Source organism: Vanellus vanellus (genome assembly GCF_965231255.1).
Source record: "Vanellus vanellus genome assembly, chromosome: 5".
Lineage (NCBI taxonomy): Eukaryota > Metazoa > Chordata > Aves > Charadriiformes > Charadriidae > Vanellus > Vanellus vanellus.
The window spans coordinates 42,377,314-42,393,831 of NC_138910.1; the positions used below are offsets into that span (position 1 = coordinate 42,377,314).

At 41.8% G+C, this 16,518-nt stretch overlaps 1 protein-coding gene across 8 annotated transcripts in view; it reads right to left on the reverse strand.

Moving 5' to 3' along the window:
• The window catches only part of LRRFIP1 (LRR binding FLII interacting protein 1), a 116,067-nt gene extending 101,846 nt beyond the window's left edge, over nucleotides 1-14,221 (reverse strand). For all 8 annotated transcript variants that reach the window (XM_082483248.1, XM_082483247.1, XM_082483255.1 and 5 more), the window contains exon 1: nucleotides 14,050-14,221. In XM_082483248.1, the coding sequence (XP_082339374.1) occupies nucleotides 14,050-14,139 (90 nt within the window). In that variant the 5' untranslated portion in view covers nucleotides 14,140-14,221. The remainder of the gene's footprint in view (nucleotides 1-14,049) is intronic.
• Between the last annotated feature and the right edge of the window lie 2,297 nt (nucleotides 14,222-16,518).

Consider the following 16,518-nt stretch of genomic DNA (forward strand, 5'->3'; position numbering starts at 1 on the left):
AGAGTAACCACTTACTGCATCTCAAATGGAATTCTGTCAAGCTTAGCACATTAAAGAGAGTACTAGAAGTGTGTTGTTTCTATATATAAACTGGCTATCCGCTTCACAGTATGTCTGAATAATATGGGGCCTTTTTAACACTGGATGCAAGTTCTGGGTGGGAAGACAACTTACTTTCGTATGACCAAAGCACGGCAGAATGTTCTCAAGGAATAAGAGTGCATGTAGAACAGGAACAAAAATATAATCCAGTCTTTGGACAGACTCATCACACCTACCACTATTAACTTGATTATTTAATTTCTTTACATTAGTAAAAGCCTTTCATAAAGCATATTACTCAGAGCAGCAGAAATAAAGATTTGAGCACAGAAGTAGACAAAATACTTCAGGAGTTACAAAGCTATACTACACAGACCTTTACCTGCCTAATGTCTTAGGCTTCAGCATCAGACCTTGTCAGCTGCTGCTTTGCTTTGCACCACCATCAGACCTTTCCCTCAGGTGGCCTTAGCTTCCTTCCCCTCCATCTCCCCACATCTTTTCTTTTTTTAAAAGCAACATACTAAAAATACATCCAAGGAACCTTCATGCATTTACTAATAGAAAAGTGTGGAGTTCATCCTACATAGAAATAAATACACCTAAGGTTTCCACCCACCATCTAGGCATAACAGAGTTACCCATGATACAGTTTATTAAAGTCTGCAGGCCTTCCCAAGACGACACTTGGATTTGCAGGCTGCTAGGCAGGATTTCCTGCAATGCCCATGGTATAAATTCCTGGAACTCCCTAAGTTTAATATCAAAAACTCAAGTGAAATGAATTTTTATAATGACTACTGACAAAGGGTCCAGGAAGGCTTTTTAACATGCCTAGTTTTCAGAATACTTATTGTCTACTTTAGCATGTCTCTCTCCAGTATTAGGTAGCGCTGACTGTTCAGCACGGCATTGCTCCTCATCTCAGGTGCGACATAGAATGTTCTTTTAAAGAAAACACTTGACAGTGTTCATGTCAGCCTTACTTTACCAGGCTGCATAATCAAACTTAGTTATATGGATACTACACTAACAGTTGATATGAGTACTATTTAAATTGTTAGGGAGTCAAAATAATAATTATGTTATCTATACTAAGCACTTATAACAATAGTTTTGATCCTCAATCCTACAGCTCCTTGACAGCAGGAGGAAAATCAGTGTGTTGTGACATTTAATGTAAGATCTCATGGTGAGACAGATGTGCAGAGTATACCTCCAAAACTTAATGAAAAAAATAATTGTTAAAACAAGGGATAATGCTGTAGAAGTCACTCAAAAATGTGGGCACTCACCACTGTTTGAGCACCCTTTCAAAAAAAATAAGTCCAAGACAAATTTTTAGTAGTGAAAAAAGTTTTCATATGTATCCAGTGGCATTTTTCTTTTCCAGCCCCGTGTTTGAAAATAGACATTCTCCTTCTTCCTCATTTAAGAGCCTTTATACCTGGAAAGGGCTGACCTAAAATTCGAGGTATTTAACTGTAAACAGTAATTTGTTTTTAAGTACTTTAATATGTGGGAGCTCAAAACATAAACATTCAAGTATCAAGTCCGAACAAAGGGCTCAATCTTTGTTTACGTACACTTTCAACAAGTGAGAAATACCTACAGCTACACACATCTAATACACAAAATTATTTCCTCACACCTCATAGATATACTTCTGTTTTCTGTCACAGAGAGTCAGGGAGATCAGACGCCTTCAAATAATAATTAATAATAATAAAAAAATCCTTAAAGCTACATTCCTACCTGGCTTCAAGCAAATGAAAGACAAAACAGATTTTTACATGCAACATTAAGATTTAAAACTGGAGATGACCTTTAGTGCACCTTTCCATGGGTGGAATGTTCTCATCCACAAGCAGATTTAATTAAATTTAGCTCTTTAGACTGATTAGAGTTAATAAAGCAATCTGGTAATAGACCATTTTATTGTGTTTACATTATGATGTTTTGTGGCACTACAGTATAATGGTTACAAGTTGCAAGGCACTGTTTTTCATTACCTCTTCAACTACACTGACTTATATCAAATTTTAAAAAAGGACCTAGAGGCATCGTAAGTACTGGAGAAGATCAGAAGTCTAGTACTTAGATTGTATGAAGGACACTACAAGAGACATCACCAGAGAAGGACAATTTTTACAATAGTTCTCTTGTATATGGAAAAGGTGTGTATATGTTTTATTTATAAAATAAAACCATTTTCATGCCACTCACTACTTTATACTTCTGTTAAGCACTGGAACATTTGCTACCTGTGCGTAAAAAGCTTTTGGGGATAGCTAGGTGGGAAAGAGTTGCATGCAATACTTCAAGTTATATCACCTTCCTGCCGAGAAACTGTGCTTTTGATTAACTTAGATATTGTGCAATAACAAATAACCTACAGCTCTCCTTCAGGCTACCTGTATTCTGACAGAAGAGTCGCAACACTTCAAATACAAGCTGAAATTCTTGACTTGTAACGTGAACCAAAGAAATACCAAAACCTGCTTAAGCAAATCTGATTTAAGGAAAAGTGTCAATATCCAGAGAAACCACTTAAATAAAAGCCTGGTGAAATTGCCTTTTCTTGTCAGTACAGCTGTACACTGCAGAGTATGGATAACAGCTTCTACTGCATCATGCTCTACCACATTTTCTGTCCTTTAAGCACAATATCAAACTTCAAACATTTAGTAACAGCACTCTAACCGTGTCTCTTCAGAAGAGGAGCCAAGTTCTACATTCAGTTTGCAGAAAAAGCACACAGAGGAAACTTCACGGAGAAAACATTTTACAAATTCACAGTTCTCAAGGAATTTTAAGAGACCTGTCAAAAAATAAATAAATTACTAAAAAAAAAAAAAAAAAAAAGAAAAAACACACTATTCTCCATACCTCACCATTACAACCAATTCCAAATTCCTGTTTTTATCTACAAGATACTCTTACCTGGCCAGAGGACAGGAGTTACCTTCTCATGCTTGCTATCATTCCACAACCCATTCCCTCATGGGAAGAGGAATTCCCTGAGAGAGCCAGGACATGTCAAGACAATTGGCCCCAAGTGAGTCGGCACTGAACAACCCATCAACTCAGATTAAAGCTAAAAAAACCAGCATTGTTTAAGAAACGATTGGACAGCTTTTGTGTGGGGGTGGGACAGGATTACTGTATCCAAACTAGGTCTGAGCTATAATGGATTACCTGGAGAATCTGTGTCCTAACCCTTACTAACAAATGAATTCAGTCTGAAATACGCTACCAGGCCACACACACCTTGTTTAGTTGTACAACAAAAATGACCTTCACAGCTATTTACTGGAATTCTTGAAATCAAAGAATGCCAGTCAGAATATATCAACAGCTTAAGACATAGAGGCAGCCCTCCCCTGGTCAAGTCCCTTCTTTGCTTGCTCCTCCTCCCCCCCCCCCCCCCCCCCCAACAGCAATTACCACCCAGCAGATACAATTATAAATTTATCCTCAGTCTCACAGTCTATTTAACACTCAAATTGTGTTGATCAATTAGTTCGATGCCAGGAACAGCTGTGTTTGAAAAATGGCAAGTAACAAGAAATGGTGAGAGATAAACCATAGGCAAAAGCTCAGCCCTCCGAGAATCACATTCTATTCGAAGAAATTACAATGAAAACCCAATTCCCATAAGGTTTAGTACCAGCTCCTGAGGTACACCAAGCAATCTTAGAAATGTTGCACATAAGGTTTTTTTACCTGATTGCTGTATTCACAGAGCTCATTATCCAAGATAATAGGCTAATATTTTTGGTACATTCTATTGATTTTATAGCAGGAAGACTGAAAGACCAGATTTATCAGGCCAGCAGCCCAGGTAGCAGACCTCAGAGAAACAACTCCAGGTAATGCAGATCTCTACAAGAAGCTTTCTTTTGTATTAACAGGATGAGCGCCCCCCCCTCCCCCCCCCAAAAAAAAAAAAAAAAGAAAAAAAAAAAGACTAGCTTGCTTTGAGAGCATAGCTCACTACAAACCTTTATTTTCTAATGCTAAATGTGTAGGTTGTTTGGTCAGACAAGAAGTTCCAGATTCCCAGATGCCTTTCTGCTAGCCTGAAAATTGTTGCTAAGTCTGACAGTATATATTTATTCCATCAGGGACACAAAAGCATTTCACCAGCACACAGAGAAAACTTTTCTTCGCTTGCTCTAGTTCACCAAATAATGATTTTTTTTTCCCCAGGATAATTAGAAAAGAATACACAAATATTACTAAAAACATTGTGTAACCCTCTATAAATAAAACACTGACATTGTCTACATATACCAACATTATCCCTTGTATCCACACACAATCATACTATTTCCCAGAGCCCCTAGATTCCTCCACAGTTCATGTAAAGGTTAGGTCACATCACTGTTTCAACGTACTCATTTCACATCAGGGCAGATTTAAGTTTCATATTTAATAAACAATGGAATAGCATGACCTTTGGGTACCACAAAAAAACATCCCAAAAGCCCACTTCAATTTTCAACAGATGTTAACTCAACATATTTGTCAATGTAAATCCTCTTAGAGCTCAGCAACACATTCAAAGGAATACAATCAAGACCAGCACAAACACATTTCATATGGGAGAACAGACATTTTAAAGAAAACAGCTTATGGAAAACGCACAGTTGCACAACAAAGTAATAGGGTTGTAGACAATTAAAATATAAACTAACTTATTTTTTAAAAAACACAAAGTTCTATCTGCTGTTTTCCTAGCAACTCAATTGAAAGAGCTTCAAGTTTGCAATGAGAGAGAAACAAGAAGCTATTACACAGATGAAAAAAACACAGTAGGCTGTTATCTTTTACTGTTCATAGTCAGCAAAAGCAAATACGCTTTCTTGTTTCCATGTGAAGAGTGTAGTACATTGGCACCACCACAAACAGCCATATCTGAAATATCTGAACCTAAAGAGATGTGTTTTAAAAGGGAAAAAAAGTGAAGCGACAAGACTCCGATAGGAGACTGGCACACAGGGACTTTTCTGCACGTGAAGCACACCAAGAGCCTTTCCTTGCTCTCCTGTCATCCTAGTATGTTAACTGATAAACGCTCCATAATTAGAAGACCCAAGTGGGGATGGCTGAAATCCATCTGACCTGAGGGAACAAGTTTAAAAACCTGACCCAGCTTTTAGTGTGCCAGATACTCCTGCATTCTGTTTCTGTCTACTGGAAGAGACTGGCAAAAGCAGACAGAAGAGACAGACTCAACTAAATTTGGTATTCAAATGTGGGATTAAAGAAAGGGTATTTTGGGACGTAGGAAGCACTCAAAAGAAGAAGGCAAAAGAAAAAAATAATACTAAATTTAAATCAGATACTGGCAAAGGGAAAGATCACAAGATATGTAAGAGCAGAAACCAACAGGGAAGAAACATTATTCCTTTGTGTTCTCTGTCTGTGCAGAGATCTGTGCTCAAGGCATCTGTGGGACTGCATGAACAGTCTGCAAAGAACCACCAGTGGGACCACTCAGGACAGAGGCATCAGCACTTCATTGCAGGCAATATTAAAACACAAGTCACTGACCAACCAGCTAAAGCAGTAAACACGCAAATAAACTGCGTTTGTGGAACTCGCTTTCAGTAAGATTTCTGTTCTGGGAAAGATAAATCAATCTGACACTAATTACATCTAAAAACTGCAAGTAATGACGTTATGGTGGGAAACACCCAACTCTGCAAACGTACTTTTGAGGAAGCCAGAAGCAGTTGGAGATGCTATCTTGCTTGTTTCTTTGGTAGAAGTTTGAATACAAATTGAATAATCCACTCTCATTCACATAAACTCTCTTGACAGCAAAGAGGAAAGAAAATTGCTGCTCTGAAACTTAACTGTTGTTTTTGCATTTCTTCACATGCCAATGATAACAAGCACTGCCCTACCTAATTACCAAGTATTAAAAATAGGAACACAGCAGTGGTGATGCACCTGGCAATTTTGGTTTACCAAAGACTCTGATTTCTTGTACAGCAACATATAATATAAAAACAAAATCTAAATATTTTCTCAAAGGGCACAGGAGATCACGAAGCATCGAAGAACTAGAAGGCATCCAGTGTTTTTGCAAGTATAGTGTTAGGATTAAGCTGTACCATGAAAGAAATTCTCTCATCTTGCACACAAAAGCAGCATGCAGGAAGGAGAAAAGGGCTGTGGAGAAGAGCTGTGACAAACCAGCAAGGAGCTAGAAGCAATAGCAAATGAAAAAGCTTCCTCACCACATCCAAGACTGGAACACAGCTCGGATTTGACACTATCGGATCACTTCCCCTGTTCGCTGTCTCCAGCTCTATTCTTAAATGCTGCAGCAGTGTTTAGGTGGATAAAGCCACAGCCCGTGCCAAGCTGCTGGCTCACAGGCTGCAAGCACGCAGAAAGGCAAAGCAGATGCGACTGAACAAGTCTGCCTCTTTTCAGATCCCACGCAGGATATTTTACTGAAAGTACATCACAAAGCAATCAACTTTCCAGTTCTAGGTCAGAAATTTTTAATGAGCAATTAGCGCAGATACTCATCTTTATTGGCACTGAACAGTATCTTAAGTCCCTAAATTAACAAAAGATATTTCAATCTAATCTATATATCTAATCTAATCAGAACTAGTCATTCAAAGTTTTACACCAGTTGTGCCATTATATTCAATGCCAAAACATCCATCTTTCCTTAACCCAGAAATAGCTAGTTTTGTTAAAACTTTCAATTTTTGTGTCTGATAATAAACCCAACCTTTTTCAAAGGATTTGAAGAAAACTACTCTCTCTCCAGAATTCCACATCCTAAAGGGGTACACACTGTATTGAAAATTCACTTACAGGAAAACATGACACACTGAGGGGATGAAGGAACAGAGAACCGGACTGCAGGCTGGATGCTGAAGCGCCAGTCAAATCTGTCTTGGGGATGTTGCTTCATTTAACCAGGGATACACTCCTTTCTGCCCAATTTTTGGTTTAGGCATACATGCACATCCCAACACGAGCAACCCTCAGTTTTGGAAACAGCATCAGTCAGTTAGTCTGCGTCTTCTCCTCTCTCAATGCCCTAAACTCTCAGTTGGTTAGGTCATAAAACTGCTCCTAGCTCTGCTCATCAGGAAATACTTCCCAGGCCTTGCCCTTCACACTGTCCTCTACACTTCATACTGCTTAGATCAGTTTGTTTAAAGGCAAAATTAGAAATCCATCCAAATACGCATAGGAAATGTCTTCGGTGCTCAGGTCTCACCAGCGAGTACTCTAGGTAAGGACAGTTATCAAACTAGTACAGCAGTCAGTTACGGCACATTCTTGTCAATGTGAAGTATTACTTCTGTGCTTTTTTCCAGCCTCTGAATACATGAGTTCTGTGGCATCAAAAAAACAAACAACCAAACAAACACATCAGTACTTTTTAAACAGCCTGACCAGAATTTCCACACGTTTGTAACAGAAAATTATGTCACATGGTCATTCACCTACCCGAAGCCATTTACACACTGCAGGCACTGCATGGCAACTAGTTCGATTCCTCCCAGCTAATTAAAACCATCAAATTACTAACAGTAAAGTATTGCCTTATTTCGTATTTATTACGCCACACCAAGCTTCAGTTTCAACAGTTAAAGCTTCTACAACCAGGCCTTTAAGAGTTGCCTTACATTTCCTGCTACCAACCAGCAACACTGATGGCTCTCCATCCTCAAAATACAAAGAGTACCTGCAAATGAGCTCTAGCACATCAGACTACTCAATTTAAGAGATTACTATCTCCAGTTGCTAGTTTCATTCTCCTGTAAGAAGTTACACTACTGACAGGGCAGAGGATGAAGCAGCATACAGCAGTTCTTCACCAGGGACAATTTACCTTACACCATCTTACTCTTAAAAGTTTAAAAGAGAACTATAGGCAAAGATGCTAGGCTGGAACCCAGCAATCACAGTAGCCTTAAACCACAGCGATCTGTACCAGAACAACTCATCTCAGCTCTCCATAGTGTAAAAATTGCATTCACCAGGAATTGGCCAACACTAACTTGCAAGACTGAAGACCAAGCTCATCCATACAGATGCTTTTTAAAGGTATTTCTGCCTGATTTAATATTATTATTTCAATGGTTATTTTTCCAGCTTTAGCTGGGAAAGTTCTACAGCCTAATTCTTGTTCCCTAACTGACGTAAGCTGAAAGAGAAAAGGAGAGTGCCTTGGGAGTAGCTGGTTACAGATGCTTCTTATGGGAAGACATCATCTTTATTGTGTGACAAAAGCCCAAACATCAGTTATTGTTCTACTATCTGCAAGGCCAGCTATTCATCTCTAGTAGACTTAGCGATGAGTGAGAGTACCAGATAACACCAGAACCAGAGAGTTCCAAGATTAAATGCCTGTGCAACTATATCCACTTTCCATTCTCGGAAGCATCTACTGTAGTAAAAAAAAAAAAAAAAAAAAAAAAAACACCAACACAAAAACCAAAACCCAAAGAAAACTCTCAAAGCCACCTTATGACTATCTGAAGGAAATTTTGGCTTACTGCAGTTCCTCGCCTCCTCCCTCCCCGATTCCAATGGGCAACTTCTCCCCCAAAAAGTATTTAAACTCAAGCGAGACAACAGCTGCTCTTTCAGAGCTGCTATTTTAAGGTTTGCCTATGAGTGCTTATGTCTTGCTAGACAGATTCACTGCCACTGGCAACCTGCTGTCTTGACAGGAGGGACAAATACCCTGTTTCACAAGCCCAAAATGCTATGCAGATTATGCTCCTTGCAACCAAAGGATGAAAAAAACCAACACCCAAACAGCATTGAAAGCCTTGCAAGTACACTTGAACTCCAACTTTATTCAGCAACAGGCCTGGAAAAACATCCTTCTGGATGAGGTAATGATTAGTATTACATCCTGCAGACAAGCTCAGCATCTGGGCTTGCAAAGAAAAAGGCTGGGCTTCCCATGTTGTTAATCCTACCAGTAGTCTCTTGCTTGACTGAAATAGGAATCACAGTTCCTAAACAGCTGTTTCCTCAGATAGCGAGAGAACAGCTGAAGAGGACTCAGGCCAGGCATGGACACAAAAAACAGACAACTAATTATTTAAATTTGCAATAGGCATACTGTGAGGCAGACTGTACACTGGGTTATAGGCTACAATCACCCATTTAACTAAAAGGAGATGGGTCTTAAGATTTTTGTTTTGCTTCTTAAACCATCCAAAGCTTCTCCTTCACACATTTCCTTTGGGAAAGATTGTAAGTGAAGCCAATGCCATTTGTTGGATATATAGACATAAAACATTAGGGAAAAGGAGCATTCGATGAACAAGAGCACATTTGCTACATAAAATCATCTCAATTTTGGAAGTTCTCCACACCCTACTGGCAAGCATTGCTTACAAAGTCCTCCTTCCTTCCTATATTTAGGTCAACCAGGCTGAGTCAAGCCCTCCATGGGCATCCCTCCTTTCATAAAGTTCTTTTCTAGAAGACAGACCTACAGCCAGGCATGCTTTTTCAGATCATTTGTTCTCTCGGGCTGATACATGAACACTTGTAAAGGCAGAAAGTAATGAAATTAAAAAATAAGTCAAGTACATGCAGCTGGTGCTGCATAAAACAGACTGTTTTTAAGGGCTTCTCTTGGAATATTTATCTGGCTTACTGAAGTCTCCACGCATCTCTTAAATGCCAAATACTGCTCTAAAATGTTCCACCGCTATACTAACGAGGCACACAGACACTACATGGGCATTACCTAGTACATCCTTAGGGAAAAACAATGCTTTAAATGCTCTGGTTTGCGTAACAGTTCAATAAAGTTTGTATGGCTTGCGTTCCCATATATAAATATCCATTCTGCTTGTGTCAGCTTCAATTTTTACCAAATTGCTTCTATCTCTATTTATGCAGGTCATCCAAATTGTTGTATAAACCAGGGAATTCTCCCCCCAAATCATCCCTCAATTTAAAAGCCAGGCCTTTAGACTCCATATACAACAATTATAGCATCTCTTCACTAGTCCTGAAACTCCGACTCAGGCTTTTGAAGTTACTAAGTGCCTTCTTACTGTAACCAGTAAAGCCGGCTGGCTTCACCTGCAATTTGAGCTACACTTCTGTGCCTTCATAGGAGTGTAACATCCCAATTTTTGAATCATTAAGAATGTAAGTCAATGCCAAATGCCAAAACTGAAATCCTCAGTGAAACAAATCTGTTTATGGACTGTAAATTTCATCATGCCAGTTATTTAAAAAAATAGTAATTACATATGTGACAGTTCTTGAAACCTTGAAAGTGACATACAGCGTACAAAGAGTGAAAAGCTTCCCTCATAACTTTATTTTTACTATTAAAGACAGTAATGTTATGTTGCTTGAATTACTAACTTCAAATTAGCTACCAGCTAAAGAGTCCCACTCTGTAACTTGCTGAATGAAAAAGAGAACATTTCTAGCTGAGATGAGACAAGGCAGGATTGTTTTTCTAAGCAGTACAACACCCATCTGTTTACAAAACATTAGCAAAACAAGGTGTAAATTACTTTCCTGATAAAACCAAAAAAATTTACCTTGACCTTGTTCTTGCTCATTCAAGAAAATAAAACCCAGTAACCAGTATTATCTGCCTATAAGAGCAATATCTCATTTACACAGATGGCAGTTCCTCGTTGGATTTGCAAAATTCCTTCTGCTTGTGCAACACTTAATTATTACTGTAGCTAGCAAAGAGCAGAGCAGAAGTTAGGGGAAAAAAGAAACAACGTCTCAAGTTATCCCATCAAACCCCTCTAACCCAAGCACGAAGCCAGACCCTGTAAGGTTTAGCAGCCCAGGACTCTGCCTTCCTGAACCAGGGGCACACCAGCTCGAGAGAACAGAGCGATGACTGCACAGTACGCATACACGATTACTGCTGGCCATGCTGGCACAGACCTTGAGGAGTATCAGACTGCTAAATTTTGCAAACGCTGCTGGCATGTATTCACAGAGAGGAATAAAATAGCCCAAAAGTTTCCATTGACCTAAACACAGAATAATCTACTGCCGTCAACATGAGTCTGAAAGCGGAGAAGCCTATCATCGATCAGCTTCGCTCTCATCTCTAAGAGCTGACACCCGGAAAAAATAACCTCAGAAATACAAGCTAGGTGTGTGTACAGCAAATCCTGAGTGGCAGTCACCTGTCTCTGTTAGAAACTCAGAACACCACGTTCTTATTTTAACCATAATTACATATTTGTCATTCATTTAATTACCATATAAGTCAGAAACTCAACAGCCAGATTTAGTGGTATGATACCACTCTCTCCTGACGGGCAAGGTGATTTACAGTAACTGAACCTTCTATGTCTGCTCTAAACGGGTCTAGACAAGGTGACAAACTACTTGTAGCTGATCTAGTTCAGAAACTGCCTCAAACATTAAAGCTTACTACTGCTGCTTAACATTACTAATACTGCTGCTAAAATCCTGTCACTACAATATGCTTCACTTTTACAATTTCCTTCCGCTTGCTTAGTTACTTCCTCTTTAAGATGGTTTTCACATCCCACAGGGGCGAGGACTGCCTTCTTCACTGTGCAAGGCTCTCTTTCAGTCTACACAAGGCTGCACATACACAGCAAGACATCCTGGTTGCAAATTAAAAAAAAAATAATTCTGTTTCAAACAGCAGGAGTTTAAGAGTCTTTACAAGTTTTAATGTGTTCTTATAGGAGCACGCAGCATAGCAAGAACTGTTGATTCTTCAAGATTATCTGACAATTACAAAATACAACAACTGGTAAGTGTCAGAGCAACACAGTCCTTTTGGAAGAAAACCAAAAGGAGAGAAGATGCACACATTTCAACTTACTCCCAGAGATCCCAGGGTAAAAGTACCTCTATGAATAAATCTAGTTTGGATGCTCTTTTAGTCTCCCATCTGAACATGGCAAAATGAGATTTTAGAATCTACTAAAAAACTTGCAAGCACCTGTGGCTTCTGGATAACAAAAGAAGACCAAAGGAAAGCGAAGAGTGAAAACCTATGTACAAACGAAACATGTCTATATCTCGGCTTTGCCTATACACCTGTGAGGAAGGCTGGAAGAGCCAGAACTTCAGTAACCCTTGTACCCTTCTCAACATGAAGGCTCTCAGCATCTTTACCAGGAGGAGACAAAAGGCTTACTTTAAATTTTAAGAGTTCTTAAGATCACATGGAAAGATTAATCTGTGAACCCTTGTGTGGAGAACAGGCAGTTAAACAACAAAACTACTGTAAGTGCATAAAACCCAAGACAGAGTAATGCAAAGAGTTAAAATAATATGGGAAAATGCTGAACTTTGAACTTGGCAGTTCGCAGTTTTATCACTCAAGGGAAAAGATAAAAGACATGCTTGTGTTGGGCTTTTTAACCAAATTGAGTTGTCCTTTAAACAATCCCCAGAAGAAAAAAAAAAAAAAAAAAAAAAACAGGAAAAAAAAAAACACAACACACAACGCAATATTTAAGGCCTCAAACCACTTCACAATACAGTAAAAAGCAGTACATAAGCTAAAGAACAGCAAAAGCAGGAGAGAAACAAAGAACACTAAAGGACAACCTAGGCCCCCTATTACAGATTGATGTTTTCCTTGATCGAATGACAGTACGGCCAGGGCACAGTTGTGGAATTTAAACCCTCATCCCAAAGCAATTCCTAGGACATTATCATGACTCAAACTCTGACAGCACAATCACTCTTACTTGCTATCTTATGTCCAGGACATGACACATTCTTGTCCTCCTACCTCAAACTCCATCCCTAGGAACTTTCCCATCTTCTCATGATACTGCCACGAAAATCTGACTATCACTCACACAGAGATTAGTCTACTGCATGTATTCCAAACCACTACACAAACCACTACAAAATGGTACACAAGACTAGTAAAGACTTCCCATGTCAGGGCTGCCGTTAGTGACAATATCTGAGGTTCACAATGTTACAGCTAACTCAATCCAACAGCCAGCTACCACCAAAAATAAGATGAACGTTAGCATTTAACAGATCCTGCTGTAACTGTGATTCACAAGAGGAAACCAAGAGAGCCTTAAATCTCTTCCAGAAGAGCCATTTATCTTACAACCCATCTCAGGGTCAGACCAACACAAGGTGGGGAGCAGACACACATAACCCATGCTAGGGGAAGATGATGGCCACCTTCAGCAGCAGCCAGCATCGGACCAGCTTAGACACAATGAAGAACAACCCCACAGCCACTTATACCAATCTCAGGCTGGGGTTGCCCATCTCCCCCATTGGAAAACTGTGGGAGGAAGGATGCAGAACAACCTGTGTCAGCTTTAGTAAGCATAAAAAAAACACAAATTCATGTCATCCTATTCACCATTGAACCAATGCAAGTCTATAGAACAGGCATGGATAAGGAGGTAGAAAGAAAACAGCCATCAGCTGGTTTTAATGGTTTAAAGTCAGATCAAGCACAATGCAGTGTCTAGCGAGCAGCAAGCCTAACTCATCAAATATAGATATACGTGACTTTCCAAGTCAGATTGTACACTTATGCCTGCATCTAGCAGCATCCCGCAGTCTTCTGGTTTTCGGTTTTTTGATTTATATGTATCCATAATAAAAAAAAAAAAAAAAGACATCCAACCAAGCGGCCTATTTTCTGGCTGTCGGTCACTAACACCACCCTCAGCAGCAGACAATTAATTTCCCCTGGCTGAGGGGCTGGAGCAAGGCGGGATTTCTGCCCGGGCCGGCACCGCACCCCGTTCCCTCCCCGCCCCCCCCCCGCGATGAACACTTTAAGCGCCTCAGACTGAAGCGGTGCCCTCGGATCACGAAACAGGCCGGCACCGCTGAGACGAACGCGATTTTTATTTCGCCTTTCATCAACCTGCCCTTGGTCGGCCGCGGTGCCCGCTGCCCGGGGGCGCCTGCGCGGCGGTCGGGGGAGCCGGGGAGGGAGGAGAAGGGGGGGGGGTTCGCCGCTCGCCGCTCACCGCTCACCTCACGGGCGATCTGGTTGAGCGCATCGTCCTCCGCCGTCAGGCGCTCCCGGTTAGGCAGCCGCTTTCGCCCGGCCCCTTGCGTCCCCATGGCGGGCCCGCTCTTCCACCACCTCCTCCACCACCACAGCCACCGGCCCCAACCCTCCCACCGCCGCCGCCGCCGCCTCTACCGCTCGCCGGCGCCGGCGTGAAGAGCGGGGCCGTCACCGCCCCCCGCCGCGCATGCGCCGCCGCCCCCCGCCCTGAGGGGATGGGCCGGGCGCCGCCTCACGCCCCTCATGGACACCCCGTCCGCTCCCCTCCCCGAAAGCGGGGCGCGGGCGGGTCGCCCCCTCCCCGCCCACCCCCGCTTCTGCAGCGGCTTCCTCAGCCGTGAGCAACCCCGTTGGGGACCTCCATCCCGCGGCACCCACGCCCCTGCCCGGGCACAGCTTCCCCGGCCTTCCCAGCCCCCCCCGCCCGCCGGTGACTTGCCCTCTCGAGGCCTCTTGTTCGCAAAACTGAAGAAAATTTCCCTGAAATCGGGGAAACGGGCGTCAAAACCTCATCAGCCATAAACCTGGGGGGGGGGGGAAGGGGGTGGGTGTCTCTGCCAAAAATACGGCCAGGAACTCGCCGCCTCGTTGCCCAAACCTTCACCCGGCCTCGTAGCCCTGTGGGATCCCTTCAACCGTGAATTTTCCTATTAAGTGTAAGTGGACGTGATTAATTCTAGTGTCAAATACATCCGTGCTTAATTAATTCACATTGACAAGGAGCATGTATTCTCCAGGATTCCTGTCATGGCCCTTGTACCTCAATTTTCACAATAATTCCTTAAATATGAATTCTAAGTCTCTCAAGCTCAGGACGCCAGACGCGTTACACAGACGTGTGACAGAAAAAAGGGCTGCAAAACCCACCCACCCCCTTCCTGACAAAGGCCAGCAAGCTACGTTTAATCTTTACAACTCAATTTTCCCATGGATTCAAACTTGATAAAGGTAAAAGGCAACGCCTGCCTGCTCTGGTCAGCCCAATGTTTACCTGGCACTTTTCATGTACGACAACTGAGATTTGGGTCATCCTCAAATTCAAAACTGTGTCAAGCAGTTTAATATATCATCCCTTCCCATGAGGGCATGTACCAGAGCATAAAGCAACTGGTGGCTGTATTAGGAAAAGAAAAAAAAAAAAAAAGGTTTTAGCAGAACCCCTTTCCCCAAGAGGGTATAGATGCCCTCCATCAGTCCCAGCTGTTACTTGTTCTTGTGAAACTATTTAATTCTCACTTGTTGCTTTTTATACAAGTGACTTCAAGGTGCCTATTTATAGCTGGTGCCTGTGCTGAAGCGGTTGTCTCCATGTGATTGTCCTCTGCTCCTCAGCAGCCATGGTGACCACCAGCACCCTGCACCCCAAGCAGAAATGCTGTGGTCTGAACTTGGCAAGAGATTGAGCAGACCTTTGAGATGCAGCCATTGACTTTAGAGTAGATGCATAATTGACAGCTCCTAACAAACTCCTGATCAGCCACCCTGACAGGTAGGTCCCCTCCTCTCAGCCCTGGGATCTGCAGCCTGAATAGGAATCCCTCCACTTTTGACAGTTTTCTCCTGTTTAGCATTGCTTTCAAGAGGAAACCCGAAGCCCGCCCTCTCCTTCAACCTGCCATCACCCCAGCTGTGCTTCAATGTCTACAACTTTCTCAGAGCAACCAAACACTATCTCTTTTTTTTTTTTTAAAGGCAGCATTTGGGCTGTGCATGCACTCACCGCTCACATCACAGTTGTTTTGTGAACCATGGCTCTTCCGATGACTGGGTAGTGGTATTGAATTGATGCTGCTTCTTACCTCTGGGGACTATTTATCTTTACAAGAAACAAATGATTATTTTGTCAGCAGAAGCAGATAGATGAGTTCCCTACTGGCATCAAGCTTACTTTGACTCCACACAAGCATAAAAAAAAGCACCTGCTCTGCAAGGCAGTGCTGGGGCCTTAAAAGTAAGCTCTGGTGCTGCTACAGAGACAAAGCTTTGCTGTGTCTGGCTTTCCTAGATATCCTACAGGCTTCCCTTCTTCAGCCACCTCAGCTCCAACCTCACCTCCCCGAGACCTGGCTTAGCACTATCACCCTTTCAGGCTCTGCATAACTCGTTACCTGAGCCCTTATCCTTGCATTTGCCCTGCCCTTTGACGAATTCTGGCCAAAGACATAGGGCAGTGCATTATTTTTAGGCCCATGTTACCCAGGGATTTCAGCCACCTGTGCAGCTGCATCACTGTACCCATGCAAGGAATTTCCAGTTCTGTGGTGCAGTAAGATTTGCATTAGTGCTCTTTGACTTCCTGGCTGAAAGCCTTACAAAGGCTTGGCCTTGCAGACAAACTGAGGCTTGTACTATACAGGTTTACATCCGAAAACCTACTATTGAGAGGGCTTTGACAAAAGAATGAAATAAATAATATTTTTTTTTAAAAAAAG